A 20,321-nucleotide genomic window follows, 5' to 3' on the forward strand; every position below is an offset into this window, starting at 1 on the left:
AAGGTTAATAAAAATTAGCTGTATTTCTGTTGAGTGTATCCTCTACTTTTCGTTGTTGTTTTAGAATATTTTTAATGGCTGATTTAATAGTGAGCAGTGTGATGTGACCGAATAACTGCAGTCCTGTAATAGACGACGAAGAACACATTTGGTGGCCTCCACCCTCAGGGATATTCCTTTGCGCACGACCTGAGGAGGCGCCAGGTTAGGGCACAATACTTCCCTCGAAGCATCCTGCCTTCGAATTTCCAACAGCTCCGATGCCCTAGAACAAACATCCAGCGAACCAGCTGCAAACACGAAAGGATATCAAACAGACGCAATCAGTTTTCCAATCACTACTCCGCGAGTCCCAAAGGCGACGGATAATTTTTCCCCAACTCAGGTGCCCGCGCGGAAATATCGAACGAGTTTCCTTTGAACGTTCGCAGGGCGACGGAATTTAAATGCAAATTTCAACATCGTCACATGCTCTGGCCAAAGCATCCGCGCGAAAGTTCCTTCGAAGGGTCGTTGCTGGAAACTGATGACCCTCAGTTGGCTGGAGGACCGCGGTTGCCAGACAAATGCCTAAAAACCAACATGTACATACATAAATGTCCCTTAAAGAAAGGTTACTTTCCAAAAATTACGCAAAAGCTTACTTAAAAAAAGGATATAAAAGTAATTCCTTTTAATTATTCTACACTAGCGAAGCGCGGGTATTTTGCTAGTAAACGAATATACTACTCGGCATTCGGCGAGCGCCGAAAGTGTGGACCCGCCTTAAAGCGTGGTAACCCATTAACAAACTCCACAGTGGAAAATCCTTTCTTCAAGTACAGGCCAGAGTACCTACACAGAGGTCCTGCCAGTCCCCTCCGATTAACGCGGAACCCTGCGTCAAGGAGCGACCCAGGAGTAGAGGACGAGTCCTAATTTAATGAAGGATAGTCCGCCCGGCCCTTTTTACCGCGCCTCGGCCAAGGCTAGGGGCAAGGTGTACGAGGAGGAAGGATAACACACACGGCTACGCAGGCTGGCTCTAGGCGCTGGATGTCGTGGGCAAGGTTGATGGGGGCCCTGGAACGAGTAGCTGAACTTCGACCACCCGCCAGGAATTACCGTTGCTCTTAGAGGCTGTATACCGCGGCGTAGCATTTAATGCTACGCCCGTCGTAACACCTTCTTGTCCTGCCGGTTTCCATCCAATTCTCTTTAACCTCCGCGGCAGGAAATACGATGGAAAAGGCGCCGCGCCTCCGCCAGCTCCTCCACCCTCTCCCTTCCCGCCGTTCGCCAGACCTAGACAGATCTGACGGCGGACCCTAGCGATCTTGACACCGTTGCCTGGTCGAGCGTGCTGAACGTGACACCGTTTGGATAACCGAGATATCGCAGGCTCTTTCTTTTTTGCTGAAAGCTTTACTTTTGGTATTTGCATGCCCGGGGGTTGTGAATGGGTGGACGATGAACGAGGTGGTGTTAGGTTAGTGAACAGTTTCAACCCTTCGTTGACACCCTGGGTGTGAGCCACCCATAAGTTGACTTTGACGCTCTGTATCTTTTACATAACCTAGAATTTCGGATTAATGGCGCCATCTAGTGCTTGATTGGAAAGTGTACTACACTTTAACACTATTATTCAAATGTGGCAAGTAAAGTACCATCTCGTTTCGGGATAATATGAGGATAAAACCCCTTAAACTATATCCATTTTTGCTGGGTTACTATTTAAGATAAATAAATTAAACAAAAGAGGGGAAATAGCTATATATTAGTTTGCGCGGGGGTTGTGAATGGGTGGATGATGAACGAGGTGGTGTTAGGTTGACCTCTGATATGGTCTATAAAAATTCGAGACCAAAATCCGGTGACTTCTTAATTTTTTTTATGAAAGTCTCGAATTTTTACGGACCATATCAGAGGTTTGCGTCGAAACGACACATGTTCTACACATCCTGTAATTTTTTCCAAGTCGATTTGAACCTCAATTGGCTCGCAATCAGTAAAAAATGAAGAGAAAAAAATATTCGAGAAAAACGAATTTAAAGTTTCTGGGCAAAGGCGACGCTATAGGTTGCCGCTTGACGTTTTTAGCTGCCAAATCTACAATTTTGCAAATTTTACTATAAACCAAGCGGCATTTTGTTGGGAAAAGATAGTACTTTCGAAAAATGCAATAAAAAAAAATATATTTTTCGACTGCCTAGTCCCCTTAAGGGCTTTTATCCCCATATTATCCTAAAACGAGATGGTAGAGACCTGACAAGTAAACATTCACTATAAGTGAATGTTTACTTGTGAGACTTTGCAGAATATTGTCTCAGGTGAGAAGCATTGTTTAGCAAACAATAACAACGAATTATGTCACGGGGACCGTTTGTTCGTGCTTATACCTTGCCTGACTCTTTGGCACTTACTTCAACTGTATCAGTTCATTCTAAATTAAATTATTCTAAGGCTTACAGCGTTTACCACCCCATTCATTATAGAATTTACATTTTTTTTCCACTGAGAAAATAATTTTTTATTTCTTAACACTTACATCGTTTACCATTTCAACTCCTCAATCGTACCTACCTACTCATGACTGAACCAGAAATGTCGACAAATTCTACCTCGTTTATGGTCCATTTACGCCCACACGCTCCTACTAAAAGAAAACCATAAGTCGAAGCAGAATTTCCCGACAAACAATTCCGATGGGGACGGCGATAAGCAAAAATACGGGGATCCTCTTAAGCTACGCCTGTCTTATCTTCCTAGGGCCGAACTAACCAGAATTCTTCTCGTTAACGGGGACTGATAAGAACATCATTGGGGAGGCTCTAGGAAAGGGGATCTGCGGTTGCAAATTTGGACAAATCGCGATCGTATCACTGCTGCTGGATAAAATACGGCTCCCTGAAACGGCCACTTTCAGGGGTCGAAAAAATTCTGCCACCAGATTCTGTCATACAGATCGTGTGTGTGAGTTTATTAATCGCATTAAAATTGAAGGAATTGAACAATAGCTGGGTAGAAAATTGGTACAAAAAAACGTAGCAGTTTTCACAATTAATTATCCATTTCCGAGTACCTGCGAGATATTCCTGCGAGTGACTGTACGTGTCGATATCGATTCTGTAGAAGAAACTTTGTCAAAGCATCGAGTCTTAAAGAGGAATTTAAATTTAAAAAAAAAAACTCCATTTTTCCATAAATTTTTAAGTAATCAGTTATATACGTTTATTACATAATTATGTATGGCTGGCACTAACTAATTGTGGAATCTGAATGAAATCTGTGACCCAAACGTTGGACACAATCCTCGTCGGACATTGCTAGCCCGCATCTCCTTGCAACGGTGCTCACTCGCCGCGAGAACCTCCAGCTTCAGGATTAACCCCGAGCTTATTTTTGAGCAAGTCCATTCGCAAAAATTCCACGAGCATCCGCCCGTGACGGTAGCCGCCTCTCTTGGAGGAAACTTGTGGAATTTGAAACAGTTACGTTCGAATTGCTCGCAATTAAATTGCGGCTGGGTGTAATTGGACAGCGTTTTTGTGCCGCCCGGCGTTCGTTTAAGACGGAATATTTTCGTGAGGAGGAACTTTAATTGGAATTGTTTGATTTAAAAAATTAATGTAAATGGATTGCTTTTTTTTTATAGTATTCTTCTGATTTACAGTATTTCCACATGTTTACGTCTTTTACCTTAACTTATTCCTACTACACTGTATCATGTACAGTCGAACCTCGATAACTCGAACCTCGATAACTCGAAAACCCTATAAGTCGAAAATTTTCTTCATTCCCATGGGCACCGCTGTAAACACCTCTACAACTCGAAAACTCGATAAGTCGAAACCTCTATAATTCGAAGATTTTTTCCCTTCCCTTGAGATTCGAGTTATCGAGGTTCGACTGTACTTTCTATACCTATTCTAACCGTACCTACTGCCTCCATCCCCTCCCTTCTATTACCCCTCCAATTGCTCCGCCCATTCCCCTCTCTGCCTTCTGTGTCCCAATATTTCTCCTCATTCTCCTTCGTGTACCTTCTTCCTCTAATACTTTCCTTTCTCCATCTATACCTATTCTAACCTTACCTACTGCCTTCATCCCCTCGCTTCTATCACCCCTCCAATTGCTCCGCCCATTCCCCTCTCTGCCTTCTGTGTCCCAATATTTCTCCTCATTCTCCTTCGTGTACTTTCTTCCTTTAATACTTTCCTTTCTCCATCTCATTCCCTCACCTAAACCTTCCCATCCCTACTATCCGTTTCCCCTCACAATCTACTTTGTTTAAATACCTGCAGCAATATCCCCGCCATCTTCACTTCCTTACACCACTCATATTTATCTCGTAATATTTCGAATTTTCACTTCCTTACACTACTTCCTACTCCCCTACCCGCTCCGTGTCCTCCCCCTCCCCTCTATCGAAAAAATAATATCATTCTCTTGATTTTAATCAACAAACCGGCGTCTAATTGGAAATATCTGTACGGTTGGTTAATAAACGCGCCGCCAAACGTTCCGTTTATCACGGACGCGCGACTACGATTGTTTTCGATTAATTATTAATGAAGACAGGGTGCAAGTGACGCGTGAACCAGTTAAATCGATGCCCAACGAGTCCAGTAATTAGTCAGCCAGTCGTTTCAATTCATTTGCACGACCGCCGTTATTTGTTAACTGCAAACTCGCGATGACAGCGCGGATACGTTGCGTAACGTTGGTTGATTCAATAATCGCGAGTGTAAATCACCGTTATTTATACCGCAGTTGCAGTCTCGACGGCAGATCAATCGTTCGGAGGAGAGAAGCGAAGTTTACACGCGCACGTCAACGAGCCACCCACGTTTCCGAACGCTTCCCGCGCATCGCCGGTTTTGTAACAAGCTCGGAACCTTCGAGGAGGCTTCGTCTCCCTTTATTCAGTTTGCGTTACCCGTTACCTTAATCTCGTTCGCTGTGAGAAGTAAACTTGCGGAATGGCTCCGCCTCGACTGTAAAACGGATTTTACGCGGGCATGCGCGTATGTGGGGTATAAATTATGCCCGCTGTAAATGTTGCTGCGAGGAACAAAACGAGATTGTTTTTTAATCGAGTTCTCTGGGCGGACTTCAAAGTCACTTCTATTTCCTTCGAACGGAACTGTATATTTTTGCCAGTAGATTCTTGTCTCCGTTCATAATTTAATATATCCCTCGCTCACTCTCAAATAACAATATAATTGGCCCGGCCTTACTAAAAACGAGGCTTCATACTCTTAGCGACCGTCGTGTTTGTTCGGACCTAATATTCGTCTACAAAGTTTTCCACGGTCAGATTAATCGTCAAGAGCTTGTTGCAAGGATCTGTTTTCATGCTCCGCAACGGTCGCTGCGTCTGAGACCCCTTTTTGTATCCCGAGTCCCGAAGTATCATTATTACTCTGCCGATCCCATTAATCGCGCTATGGAGGAGCTAAACCAGTGCCCTGCTGAATTAGATATTTTCTTAACCTCCTTCGACTCGTTTAGGACTCTGGCACTTAGGAGACTACCATCTCCTTAATTTGCGCTCAGTCGTTTGGCGATGTCGTCGTTTTATATTGTTATGTTTTTCTCGTTACTTTATATTTTCCGTTTTATTTTATTTTTTCTGTTTATGTTGCGTTATTTTATATATATTTATTGTATTGAATTGTTCAAGCTTTGTACACTAAAGAGTTCTCCCATCGAAATAATAATAATAATAATAATTCCATATGCAGTACATTTTTCATAAGTTCGTTGCTTTCGCTTTGCTTTCATAATAAAGCATGCTAAGTTCATGTTAAACTAGCGATTGAAGCTCGAAATCTGTAGGAAATGCGCTTGCAGCACTTTCCCAACTTCATCTGCTCCTTCGTTACAGTTTGAACGAAATAAAGTTCAGCTCTTCCCCCGCCATGCCGCCCGACCACGCCCCCAGCCCCCTACCGCTCTAAATCCCCACCTCTCCCACTCACCGTAACGAGATCTACACCGCATGATTTTGCTGCGACTGTACTGCTATCGAGAATCAAGCGGCTGATGGGACGAGAAGGCAGAGCAGTGAGACGTTCGAACGGCGACCACCAGGCAATGTAGCGGAACTAAAAGAATGCAATATCACGAGCTAACCGACGTACTTATAGAATTTCATATCGTCGATGAAATGGATCCTTTTGCCATCCAATAGTCTACGACGCTCCAGGTCCTATCAGCATACCGGAGACAGCGCTGCGTCGTGATATCGGGGCCGAGTTAAGGTATGACTTTCTGTTCAGGGGTCTTGCATAAGAAATCCCCTGCGAGGCCGGTGTTTCATTGATAAAAGCCTGTCGAGCATAATGTACATCACGGATCGCAGAAAGCTGGCGCTGGAGATAATCGATTGTGGAAATAATATTCCACGTGGCTGGCCACCGACAGGCGAAATCGCTTGGAGTATGTACGCTTAGCACCCTCGAAGCTTAAGGGTACTAGGCAGTCGTTCCTGTCTAAAATGAAGCATTTCTGTTTCAATTAATTGCAAAGAAACCAGTTGAAACTGAGACTTGTTCTTTGGCATGAAGTTTATTAACATCATAAGCTTTAAAAAAAATATATTGTGTAGTCAAAAATATGGATTATATATTACGCTACAGATGGATCATTAAAAAGGCTTTTTGAAAAAAGTTTCTTTTGTTTTGCAGTGATAACTCAGAAACGGAGGTTCCAATCGATTCAAAACAAATTCGAGGATCTTCGCAAAATGTGTAGTTTCGGACCAGACCTAAATTAAAGTTAGTGAAAACCTCTTATTCTTTATGAAAATAAACTAAAACCCCATTGAGACCCCATTGATGAGGTTTCACCATCCCCCAAGCCCCAAGAGGTGAGGTCTTAGTTTATTTTCATAAAGAATAAGAGTTTTCATTAACTTTAATTTAGGTCTGGTCCGAAACTACACATTTTGCGAAGATGCTCGAATTTGTTTCGAATCGATTGGAACCTCCGTTTCTGAGTTATCACTGCAAAACAAAAGAAACTTTTTCTCAAAAAGCCTATTTAATGATGCATCTGTAGCGTCGTATATAATGCATATTTTTTACTAAAGAAAAATGCTTTTTAAAACTTATGATGTTAATAAACTTCATGCCAAAAAACAAGTCTCAGTCTCAATTGGTTTCTTTGTAACAGAAATGCTTAATTTTAGACAGGAACGACTGCCTAGTACCCTTAAGCCGCGATCGCACGGGAATAAGTCGTGGGAGGTGGAAGGCACTTGAAGAAGGTAACAAGTTGATTTTCGAAGGTGGGATGCATCGAAGAAATGTATGGTAATTCCTGTATGTTTAGCGTGCAACGCAGGGACATTTAAGCCACGATCCCACGTGAAGAAGTCGTGGGACGTGACGAAGTTAGAAAAGTTCGGGTGTTTAAACTTCAGATGCATTGACGAAACGTATTACGATATGTTCTCTCGTGAAGGATACAGGAGGCTTAAGCCACGTTCCCACGTGTCCAACGTAATGCAAGAGATACCTACACTAAAAGTGATTAGGGAAAGGTTATTTTCCCTAGTCAGCAGAGTGCACTGAAGATTCCTAAGCTCACATGTGCAATATGTTACATGGAGTAAACTTAAAGTTGCATTCCCACGTGTAAGAAAAACAAGCAATCTTGAATTCTTTCAAATACTTTCAGCTTTAAGGAATGGTCGTCATCGAAGGGGTGCTCCAATTTTATTCCAGATCCTCGAGATGCACACGTGGGAAAGTGGCTTAAGCCACCTCTTAGTTGCTCTTTGTTTCCGAAAACCTCCCATCTGTAATCGCTTCAGGTGTTTCACTCTGACACGTTCCATACGTCAGAACGTGGCTTAACGTCCACTCAAATACGAGAAACTTCCACGTCCAATTTATTACGCGGTCAGATACAAGTTGATCAGGTGTCGAACGTAAGCACCCAACGATCGTTTCCGTGGCGGTACCACCGAGTAACGCAATCCCGGCGATTTATTGGAATCGAATGTCGCCGTCGATTTACGTCACCGAGGGGTGGATAGTTATTTCGAAGTCTGCGGAGCTTCGAGTTTCAAGTTATTAGCCATCATCCCGTCGGAGCGGCTCCCAGGATGTCTCTCTGTTGGATTATTGTTCTCAGACACTTTACGACTCTCGTTTTTACTGTCGCGCTGATTTGTCTCCGTCGAAAAAAAAAAACCGTCGCTCGTGAAACCTCGGGACCCTTTTATACCCTCCTGTGACATTCTGGGGCGCCCACAGCTCCTACATAATTTTTCCATATCGACTTCTGTCGCCTAGCGAATGGTATCTCAGATTTCATCCATTACACGAGTGTCTCTCGTTCTTCAAGGAGGGTTGTAAAATTTTGAAACTGACTATTGCCTCTCCACTTCTCTTCTATTCTCAAACACAATGTTCTGCTTCTCTCTTGAAGCAAACCGAAGTGTCTTCACCCTTCCTTAAACCACCCCCAAATTTGCAGTCGAAAACACTGTGTTTATTTATCTCGTGCATTCCATTTCACGAATGTCCTTTTTTTCAATCACCCCTATATTTTCATTTTGAAACATTACCCGCAACCCTACACCTTTCTTTACATTCTACGTTTCTATTTTGAAACACAGTGTTCATCCCCTTCCCCGAGCAAGGATCACCTACCAAACGAGCGCATGACGGATACGGGGTCTATTTTGACCCATAAAGTAGTTTCATTCCTGCACATCCTGGAAAGTAACCTTCGTATCAGATCGTGGCTTTCTATCATCTAAATCGCTCCTGTTCTTCACGAACTAAGTAGTACTGACACTTTGAGTGGAGGAAAGTCTCGAAAAATGCCCCCAAGTCGGTCAGGCCTTTTCGACCGATCACCTCTGCGGGGAAAGTTTTGTATACCACGTAGAAAGCGAACTCCTTTCCTGGTTTCTCTTCGAAGTGGTCATCCAGGGACTCTGAAACATTGCTTTCTAGAAAATATTAAAATCGAAACACACCGAGACCGTGTAGTACAGGATACGATCCCTTCCTGGGCGCGCAAACACGCCGACGCCAGTCGAGGTGCTGATAGATAATACTTAACACCTGGTAGATGGAGTTGGGGCACTTTGATGCAAGGGGCACGATGTAACATTAATATTATCTTGATACACTAGCGGACAAAAAAGTTACCACTTTTTCGATTTGTTCTGTTTTTTGTTATTTTTCTAGCATTCATTTGTGGTATATTTAATATATATGCATATTCTGATGGCGAATTTCTTTAAAATTTCTGTATAAAACCCAGTTAAAGTTGAATTTATTTAACTTACAAATAAAAGTGTTATATGACATTGAACGGGGTAACACATTTTTGGGGCTGACAAAGAAGTTACCACGTTTAGTAACTTTTTAGGTTGTCCTAAAAGCAAAAGGTGCCCCCACAAAATATTAGATTTTTTTATTAATGTTCAAAAGTGGTAACTTTTTGTTTACTTTAAAAGTGTGTTGAAATTTTTTTTTAAAAATGCTTCTTGGATGTCGCTTGTTATTTTATTATAATCGTAAATATTTTTCTACGAAAAAATTACCAAATGTTCTTTAAATATTGCTCTTTTAAACGCAAAAAGTTTTGTAAAAATATACGCTTCCGCTTCTTCAAAAAAAATTCACAAATATTCGCCTGTTTTCGACCGCCTGACTAGGCATAACCCCTTAAGAGTAACTACCGCGGGTTTTTAAACGTGTAAAGGGAAAACTTAACCAAGTTTAAACGATTTTTTGTTATTTTAGTAAATCTGTGTTTTATCTTTAATTTGCTATTAAAAAAACTGCGCACACAGTAATAATTATTTTATAATTTAACTTTGAAATTGAAAAATGCAAAGGGAGCAGTTTCTGAACACCTTCGCACGTTTTACTATAAGCTATCAAATTTTGCGTATAAATATCAAAATACTTCATAATTATTTAGCAATTTATTAGAATAAATTTGTACCATAATAAGCTTATTATTTGATTTATTTTCCTAAACTGATCAGGAATTGGGTTCTGATCAGAAACTGGGTCCTTGACGGTATAAGGTATCATCTTATGGACAGATGTTTCGAACTTCTAACTGTTTCTAGATATAAAGATAATATTACTGTCACATTGTGCCCCTTGCATCAAAGAGCCCCAACTCCTCCTACCTAAAAAATCCCACCCCCCAGCGAGAAAGCTACCGTCTACTAAAACTAACACAGCAAATCCCCAATCACCACAGAACCTTCCTACAGTGGCAAAAATCTATGTACCTCGCAAATGCAGAATGAAAGCCAAGGAGCAGCGGGAATTGTGAGATTTTTTCGCTGATCCAGGACACGTTCCAGCGAAAGGCGAAGAGAAACGGCCTTCTTTTCCCTCGGTCTAGCGACACGTGTTCGACGAAGGTCCGGTTAAGTAGCCACGCGAGCTGAATGCCCAATGGAATCCGTGAAACGACCGTAAAGTCGAGGCGCCACGAGGTTCCCGTCGGCGGAGGCAACAAGTGACCGGGAGGCCAGGGAGACTGGGTCTCTGGCAGATCGCAGGGAGATTACGCGCAACTTGTTCGCTCCACTTTTTGATTTCCGCGGAGAAAACCCGGGACGAGAGCAACCGCTGCGATTGTTATGCGTCGCCGGTGTTTACAGCCGCGACGGCAAAACATGGCGAGCCAGGAATTTGGGGAACAAATGTTCCCGGAGCTTTGGGGTGGATTAATGGCGCCGCATGCCTGCCTGATAACTCTCCGCGGTTTATGTTCTTAGGCCTTAGGCCACAGAGTTTTTAGTGCCGCTATTATTGGACCATTTCTTCTAATTCCCTCGTCTAAAGTTGGACCCAGCTGGGCCGCGCACCGTGGCCGTTTCTTAGCGCGGGAGGGCGTCTTTGAATTGGCTCTTTTGCTGCGCAAGGGACTAATTGGGAATGGAAAGTGGGAGATGGTGTAGGTGTAGGGTTTCTCGGGGTTCCTTGCTTAGGCTTTGCTGGAATTTGGGCTTATACTGTATTTTCACTTGGGATGGTGTTTAAGGGAGGTTCCAGGTTAGATATCGATTTTTTTATTTCATTTTTCGAATGTTCGACCTTTTAAGAATAGGTGTTTAAAAGGATTTTTTTAAATTCGTAAAATTCCGGAAGTTATACGCATTTGAGTAGCGGCAAATGCATGGGTAACACGTTTTTCTCGAATCAGTGTTGTTAAAATCGGTGGAACCTGTGTCTTGAAAAGTTATTACCCGATTCGACTGAAACTTTTTTTATTTTGAAGAATATACTTCTGGCTCGTGGACGGACCAGTAAAATTTTAAAAAAGTTGCAGATTTGTAATTTTTAAAGGCGTTGGAAGGATGAAAAATATAGGTGGAAAGTGATTTCAAACTTCGAGTGTCGTTATTTTCTCAAAAAATGTCATTTTTGTCATTTTTACTGGTCAGTCCATGAGCGAGTTTCATGCCCTTTAATTATCTGGCATTGTTTTTTATTTCAGACTAATGGTTTAGGTGCTACAGGTCCCACCGTTTTGGATGAATTTTTTGACGAATCGACTTTAACGACTTCCCAGTGCCGCCTGCAATGATTAATTATAAAACAAAAAAATTATTTCTATAGTCTAACACATCCTTAATACAGTGCAAAAAGTCCCATTCAATTGCATGTAGTAGTTTTCCTTTAATTAATTCCTAAAGATCACCTATTTGTATGGGCTCTAGGCCGGAACATCCCTTTCAAATGCTTTGGAGGGAACTTGAAAAGTGATGAAATAATTATTTAATTGAAAAGTAGGGTTGTTTAGTTGACAGAATTATTTAATTGAAAAGTAGGTACGGTTGTTTGTTGAGTGAAAGCTTCATGAAACTGGTAAATGTGACATGAATTTTGTATTATTTATCAATCAAGCTTTTAGCTGTATAAAAAGGGTGAAAAATAAGGTACTCTCTTTGCCGAGGGTTAACCACAGCAACATTTAGTGGACGACAATCTTCAGGTCCTCGAAGTTCTAATTTTCGTGAGGCAGGGTGAGTTGCAGGGTGTTTACCGAAAAAAGGCCGCGCGAACTTGCTCGAGAAGAGTAGAGCGCAGGGAGGAATTACTTCGTCGATCTCGGTGTGGCAGGGATCGAAGTAAATGGAGGAGTGGTATGTACAAGGAAAATAATAGTGTCCAGGGCGTCGTGCCAGTTTATTGCGTCACCCTGATCGCCGGGCAAGCTTCCATTCGGGAATCGTAAATCTTGAACCGTAAATCTGCTCCTTCTCCCCGCTGCAACAGGGAATTAACCCTCGAAGCTCTTAAGACGCTCGATACACTCTTTGATAACGAAAGTTATGGAGCTGTTTCAAATCCCCAGAACTGAAAAGTTAAGGGGTGTCTCGTGGAGAGTTATATAAGTACTCTTTAATCATTTAACCCTGGGACGATTTATGGGGTGCCCAAGGACCACAGTATTTCAATGCTGCTTCTATCTTATTTTTATGCTGACTAATCTGGAGCCAGTGGTATGCGAAGCAATGTGCCTGAGGGTGCGAACTATTAAATGTGTCCTTCATCCCCTATTATACAGCTGCACTTATTTGGTTATATTAAACAACCCAGGGCTATGAAGTAGTGGTATTCGAAAAGTGTACTTAATACTTAATACATACCTGAGTTCTTAACTCCCTGACAAGGCTTTAAAGCGAGCTACCAATTTTACACTCTCTTACTTTCTCTATGCTATGATGCTACATAAATCTCTGCAAGACAAGCAATATTGTATTGAGAAAATAAATGTAGGGTTCGTTCGAGAAAGGAGAGAAACACTATATGAAAATGGAAATGTAAGAAGGGTGATTCAAGAAAGGAAAGCAGCATTGTGTTTTAGAATATAAATGTACAGGTTACTTAGGAAATCAACACTGTGTTTGAGAATTGAAATGAAGGGATGATGGGAGAATGAGGAGGGATAGTTTATTTCAGTGATAAACTGTAGAATGTTTTCCATCCCCTGTTACTGTGTTGCACTTACAAGGAGAGTATTCTAGGTGTTCACATCCGATCATTTTGATTTTTGGATATGTTATAGAGGACCGAAAAATAAGAAATACGTGTTTTTTATTTTTCCCTGTTTTCATATTTGGGGGGTGAAAACTGCGTTCAAAGTTAGGGTTGAAAAATCAGTTTTGTGGAATATCTCGAGAACTATTAGAGATAGGGGAATAGTGTGAATGGACGAATTTTGTGTTTTTGAATGCGAAATATGACTGACTCACCAGATTTTCAAAAATCCACAAAAATGATTTTTCAACCCTAACTTTGAACGCAGTTTTCACCCCCCCCCCCCAAATATAACGGGGAAAAATAAAAAAACACGTGTTTCTTATTTTTCGGTCCTCTATAGCATATCCAAAAATCAAAATGATCAGAGGCGGACACCTAAAATACTCTCCTTGTTAGTGGATCCCATTTCTACACTTCCCCAGGTTTTAAAATACGAATATCCAAGAAATACAGTGAACACAACCCTTTGTTCTTCACTTATCAATAAAACAAGGGTCGTACCAATTTTACCCCTGCTACTTTATCCTTTAAATCCACCTAATTCAATACCGATAATATCTAAGTTATCGACGAGACCCAACCTTCAGACAGTGCGCCACGGTTGGGTCATAAAAGACCCAGACACCGAAGGTTAAATTAGCCCAGAATTGGAAAGTGACAAATTACTCTGGGATTAAAAAAGTGTAACGAAAAGGGAAGAAATCCGATTGAAAGTGTAAAAAGTTAAGTGGATAGTCGATATCGAAGAATGAGGTAAAAACCAATGTTGCAAGAAAAACACATTGTTCCCGTTGCATTCTGGGTCACGTCAGCCGAATGGCTCGTAATGAAAATTTAATCAATCCCCGCGTTTAATCTTAACGTTTAAACGTTGGACGCCTCTCCAGGGAACGTTGCGGAATTTATTTATTTAACCGTTCGCCGTAGCGCGTAAATATCAGCAACAAGTAAACAAACGGTCAAGTGGCAGTAGCTTTAGACGAGGTTTTAAAATATTCTGGTATCTGTGCGCGGTCTCTGAAAATATTTCCAATGCCGGTTACCTATTCATTTTATAATTCATCCCTTTGATTCCAGGCAAAGCAGTCCCGTTTGTGGAGTTAACGGTGGCACACGCTTCGGTTCTCACGATTCTGGGAATCAGCTTCGAACGGTACTACGCAATCTGCAAGCCTCTGCGAGCGGGGTAAGTCAGAAAATAATAAAAAAATTAGGGAAAATACGTGCATCAAGGGGTGAGTCCACTGTGGCGGTTTGAAAAATTAAGCTATTTTTCAAGATTTGTTTCTCCGTAGATTCAACATATAACGCAATCAATCTTTTTGGTATTTGTTAAGCTGCTCTTATGTTATGCAAAAAAAAATTAAAAGAATTTTTTTAATTTGTTTTAAAACTTTAAACGCGATTATCTCAAAACAACATTTTTTCAACTGATGCAGGTGATTGCAAAAAAACAATTTGATCAATCAGTCTGAAATTTTTACACGTTATTCAGCACATCAGTGGCTACGGCCGGGTCCTCGGAAACTGTTTTTGATTAAACATTTCATACATTTCACAAGGCAAAATGATTGAAAAATTCACCGTATTGCGACACTTAAACTTCAAACCTCCGATATTTTGTTAATTTTTTATCAGTGAAAATAATCCTGGTTCCGGCGGTAACCACACTCGTAATGATTACAAGACACTTTGAATTTTTTGTTTTAAATGCGTCGTTCTCCCGGAATCGCCTGCACCAGCAGTACATCGCTTTCTGAAGGCGCTCACATCAGTGCGATATATATTTAAAACAAACAGTTAAAAATTGAAAATAGTTTTGTTTTATACTGTCAATAAGTGTATTAATAAGTAGGCAAAACATTATTTACATTGGACATTCCGTTTACTAAAAAATAAATCCTAAAAAATGACAATTTTTCACGACTTCACAGTGGGCTAACCCCTTAAGGGGACCTTTCGGTCTAGAGCCCAAAAAAATAGGTGATCTTTAGGAATTAATTAAAGGAAAACTACTATATATAATTTAATGGGACTTTTTGCATTGTATTAAGGATGTCTTAAATTATAGAAATATATTTTTTGTTTTATAATTAATCATTGCAGACGGCACTGGAGAGTCGTTAAAGTCAAGGCGTCAAAAAAAAATGGATCCAAATCGGTGGGACCTGTATCCCCAAAAGTTATTATCCGATTCTACTGAAACTTTTCTTATTTTGCAGAATATACTTCTGGCCAGAGGGGGGGGGGGGCAGAAAAAAATACAAACTAACATTTTTTTAGAAAAATACGACACTTGAAGTTTGATATCGTTTTTTCCCTATGGTTTTCATCTTTCAACGCCTTAGAAAATTATAAAATTTCCATTTTCTGCAATTTTTCTGATTTCCCCCCTAGCCAGAAGTATATTCTTCAAAATAAAAAAAGTTTCAGTCGAATCGGATAATAAATTTGGAGATACAGGTCCCACCAAGTTTGAGAACACTGTTTCGAGAAAAACGAATTTCACAAATTTCAAAAAATCCTTTTAAACACTTATTCCTAAAAGTTTGAACATTCGAAGAATGAAATAAAAAAAATCCACTTTTAGACCGGAAGGAGGTCCCCTTGTGATTGTATGTAAAGAAGTGCAAAAGGCTTCTCCGATCTTCTGATTCTTTAATTCCTCGAATCCAACGCGAGCACCTTACTTAAAAGCTGCCCGACGTTTCTCCCTGAAAGCCACGCGCGCTGTTCCCCACATTTTGATTGGCAATCAGCGTCGTCCGCGCGTGACATGTCGTCAGTCCCCTGGTCAGCCGCGAGTTCGACTCATCTCGATCGTTTTGCCTTGATTTCACCGCATTTGTTGGACAGGCGGGCGGCTCTATTGTCGCTCTGCTCCGCCAGTATCGCTGCTGGAACGATTGGTATTAGACCCGTGTCTCGCGGCATCGATCCCAGATGTCAGTCACGATCCCGCGAAACGTTACGCGATTTCTATTCGTTTCTTTGGTTTTACTTCTCTCTTCCAGGTACGTGTGCACGAAGGCCAAGGCGACGCTCTTCTGCCTTCTGGCGTGGGTCATGGCGGCCATCTGCACGAGGTGAGAAACATTCCGGAAGAGAATGAAAAGTATGGAAACGTCGTCCACCCGTTACAATGTTACCCCCCGTTCCTCTGCTTTCCCTCTTCCAGCTGACGCTTGCCACGCTTTTTTTCGTTCGCTTCTTTTGCCACCCCCTTTCGACGTCACTCCTCGCTCTTTATTCCCCTCCCCTTCTTCGGTGTCGCTCGCTTCTCGCTTCCACAAAAAAAGAAACGCGCGAGAAAGCCCGTTTCGTTGAAGGGACGCGAAGTATTCCCCCTTTATATTTTCCCACTTTGGGGTCTTTGCTTGAATTTTAGGGACTGCAACGTATGTAGTTCAAGGGTTTGTCCAGTTTTTGTTGCAAGTTCCATTTTTTTTTATTCTTACCGGGATTTGGAAGTTCCATTTTCACAGTTTTCTGGTGAAATTTGGGAGATACAAACATGTATAAAAATGTAAAAAAAAACTGAATAAAAATTCAGTTTTTTTTGGTATTGGATTTACGAGTTATTTGGAAGTTCTTCTTTCAGTTTTTTTTTGGTGGGATTTGGAAGCTTTTTGGAAGCTCCATTTTTTAAGTTGTTTGGTGGGATTTCAACGGTTTTTGGAGGACCCATATTTCAGTCTTCTTCTTGTGGAATTTGGAAGTTGCATTTTTTTCGGTGGGATTTGAAAGTTACATTTTTTCAGTTTTTTTATGGGTTTTGGAAGACTTTTTTTAGAGTTTATTTGGAAGTTCTGTTTTTTGGTCCCTTCATTTTTGTGGGTTACAATGTTGTATGCCTAATTTAATATTTTTGTAGAAAACTAGTTGTGGTTTCAGGGCCTCTGCTTTGATTTTGATTTATTTTTTAATGGATTTGAAATAGAACAGGTGTGGTGTATCTATTAATCGTTTTAAAACAATTTGATACAGTTCCCCTTGGTGTTTATTTTAATGTTTTTATTCGTCAAAAGTCCAGCGTGCGTTATTTTTTTGTTGCGGCTGAGAGTTCGAAATTCGTTTACGTATCGGCGTGTCAATATTTTATCCCGCGGAAACTAGAGATATATTGCCGGGGTGTATTTCGTTCCAGTCGGAACGGTAACTCTGTATTTTATCAGAAATCACGAAGAATGCGTTGTTATAAAGGAATTTCTGCCAGCTTTTTATTTTTGTTAACGGTAGAATGCACCCGCGCTATTTTTATGGAAATGCGCGAGTTTTTACAATAGGAATCGCGTGCACCGCCTGTTGATACGAATCTGGAACATTTACCTCTGACATTGATATGTTTTATTGAAACGCGTATGAATTTTAGCGCAGTTGAAAATTGAAATAAAAGGAGTAAACCAACTAAATTTACAAAAGCTTGTTCCTTTGCAAGCTCTAGTATTCCCGTAAAAAAAAAGTGGAGGCAATTAATAACCATCTTTATGAGAAATCACGTTCTCCCATTTTTTATTTAATTTATCGAATATTGTGCATGAGAAATGGAATATCGAACTTAGAATTCAATTAGGTATATTCAACGCAAACTTCTGCAAACATTTTTCACTCGTTTACTCCCTGAATGTTTAAATATTAAAGGGATTCTTTAAGGGGTTATACCTAGTTAGGGGGCCAAAAAGAGGCGAACATTTGTGAATTTTTTTTTAAGAAGCGGAAGCGTTTATTTTTACGAAACTTTTTGCGCTTAAAAGAGCAACATTTAAGGAATATTTGGTAATTTTTTCGTAGAAAAATATTTAAGTTTATAATAAAATAACAAGCGACATCCAAGAAGCATTTTTAAAAATTTGCTTTCGCGGTGAGCACTGCCATTTGTAACCAGATTATCTAAAATCAAAAAACAAAAAAGATTTCGTTAGTATATTAATGTATCCTCAGGTTGACGGAGAGAATTTTCCGAAATATTAAGTTAAAACAAAATGGCGACTATTTAAAGTTGAAATCCTGATTTTTTCCAGCAAAAATTACGCGAAAAAATCAGGATTCCAACTTTAAATAGCCGCCATTTTGTTCTAAATTAATATTTCGGAAAATTCTCTCCGTCAACCTGAGGATACATTAATATACTAACGAAATCTGTTTTGTTTTTGATTTTAGATAATCTGGTTCCGAATGGCAATGCTCACCGCAAAACCAAATTTTTAAAAATGCTTCTTGGATGTCGCTTGTTATTTTAATATAAACGTAAATATTTTTCTACGAAAAAATTACCAAATGTTCTTTAAATGTTGCTCTTTTAAACGCAAAAAGTTTTGTAAAATTATACGCTTCCGCTTCTTCAAAAAAAATTCACAATTATTCGCCTCTTTTCGACCGCCTGACTAGGCATAACCCCTTAAAGAATCCTCAACTTCTGCTAAAAAAAAAAATAGAAGCAGCAACTTTTTTTTGGCAAATCATGTAGTCAACATTTTGCATCATTTTCCAAACAAACTCCTGCAGACATTTTTCATCTTTCCACCCCTTGAAGCTTTAAGTATCCAAAGGATTTTTTTTTTAATAATCCTCAAGTTTGATTAAAAAAAAAGTGTTACAAAAGCATGCACGAGTAAAGTGGCTGCAGAGGAGTTGCATTTCGCCGTTTCTTCTGAAGGAACGCAGGAAGATTGCAATTTCCCGGGCGTTGAATAAGAATGAAGAACAAATGGAAGTTGAAAGGCAGCTGTTCCACGCAATTACAGTATATCGCGCAGATCTGGCTGAACTATCGCAATCTTTGGCCATGTGTTGCCACGACGGTCGTTGCACACGCGAACAATGGATTCCCCTCTGCGACAGTGGCGAGGAAGTTTGCTGGGAAAAGTCGATGCAGTTCTGATCGATGATAAAGGATTACCATCACCTCAGAAACTTTAATGGGTCGCGAGACATTTCTGGGGAATTTGCAGCTTCTAGAAAATGTTGGAAGGGGGATTAAGGGAGGTATGAATGTTGGAAGGAATGGGGTAGTAGACCTATAAAAAGTAAAATTTTGTGATTGAATTTTATAATTAATATGCCTTCGAGTTCTATTTTTTTAATTTAACTGTTGTAACTGCTGTCTATTGTCGCGTCTGCTGTGTTATTCTTTGCAATTTCGACTACTCAGTGAAGCCCTTTCCACGCGAGACGATTTTGTATTTCACGATTGGTATTTTGGTTGCGGATTTCTTTTAATTTTTTTTAAATTAATACCATCTTCATTGAATAAACATTTCCTAAATGCTGGACTCGTACCGCAGAAGTGTCTCGTGTGTAAACGGCTTAATAGTCTTCTGGTTTCAATTATTGAACTTTCCATTTTTGGGATTCAGGTCCTTAGTTGTACCCCACGTGCGGGAAACCCCTAATCACATTTGTTTCCCATATCCTTCGAACGCCTGCGGGGCGTTCCACGCACGGGGTATTCCGGTGTTCCGATTGGCCGAACCAAAAAATTAATTTCCAGTATCACAGCCTGTACTAACCTCTCGGTGTACCGTAATGGTCCCTATTTGGTTTTTAAGTAGTTTCCCGATTTGCTTCTTAGGAAAAAGCGTTTAACTTTTAAGACACCTCTCCCCCCTGCCTCTCGGTGTCGAGAGTAATTTAAGGATTGGTAGCGGAAATGGGCCCTAGCCGAAGTCACTTACTCGTCCCTTGTGGTCGTAGGGCGTTTATTATTAAGAGTCAGTTTCCGGAAGAGCGACGATGCTAATAAAACGACGGATGCTCTCGTGGAATTACATCAGTATTCTCATGAATAAGCCTCCTCCCTGATGCAGCTATCTCTTCTGGAACATTAAGTGAAGTCGTCACACACGGCCACTTTGTGTAATTAAATTTATCGACAGGGAAAAACAAGCAGCGATCGAACGTCAACTATACTTATCTGTGCTTAAAAAAAGGGAAATTCCTTGTAAATCTACGTTTAAGTTGAACATTCCAAGCAACTCAAAGGATTCCCCAATAATCATCCTATTAAAAGAAGATGGCGCCACTTGCCCTCGTTTCGAACATAACCTCTTCCCCGCAAAAAATTTAAACGCTATAGCGGGAAATATATATTAAGTCACAAAACTACGAGGAGGGGATGCTAGTCACACCGGTTTCAAATTAACCCAGTTAACCCTTCGATTACCGAGGTTGAAAAATTTTGCATACGTCGTGTGCGGAAATGCTCCAGTCTCGTTTGTTCACAGTGCTCAGTGAACGCCTATGAGCGTTCCCCGCACAGACCGCACGCGTTGACTGAACACGTATGTGGTTGGGGTAGCT

At 40.7% G+C, this 20,321-nt stretch overlaps 1 protein-coding gene across 4 annotated transcripts in view; it reads left to right on the forward strand.

The window, feature by feature from the left end:
* Ethr (ecdysis triggering hormone receptor) overlaps window positions 1-20,321 on the forward strand; it is a 74,083-nt gene that overhangs the window by 42,215 nt on the left and 11,547 nt on the right. For all 4 annotated transcript variants that reach the window (XM_076817337.1, XM_076817346.1, XM_076817354.1 and 1 more), the window contains 2 exons: window positions 14,100-14,208; window positions 16,037-16,108. In XM_076817337.1, coding sequence (XP_076673452.1) covers window positions 14,100-14,208; window positions 16,037-16,108 — 181 coding nt within the window. The remainder of the gene's footprint in view (window positions 1-14,099; window positions 14,209-16,036; window positions 16,109-20,321) is intronic.

Source organism: Andrena cerasifolii, chromosome 1, assembly GCF_050908995.1.
Source record: "Andrena cerasifolii isolate SP2316 chromosome 1, iyAndCera1_principal, whole genome shotgun sequence".
NCBI classification, from domain to species: domain Eukaryota; kingdom Metazoa; phylum Arthropoda; class Insecta; order Hymenoptera; family Andrenidae; genus Andrena; species Andrena cerasifolii.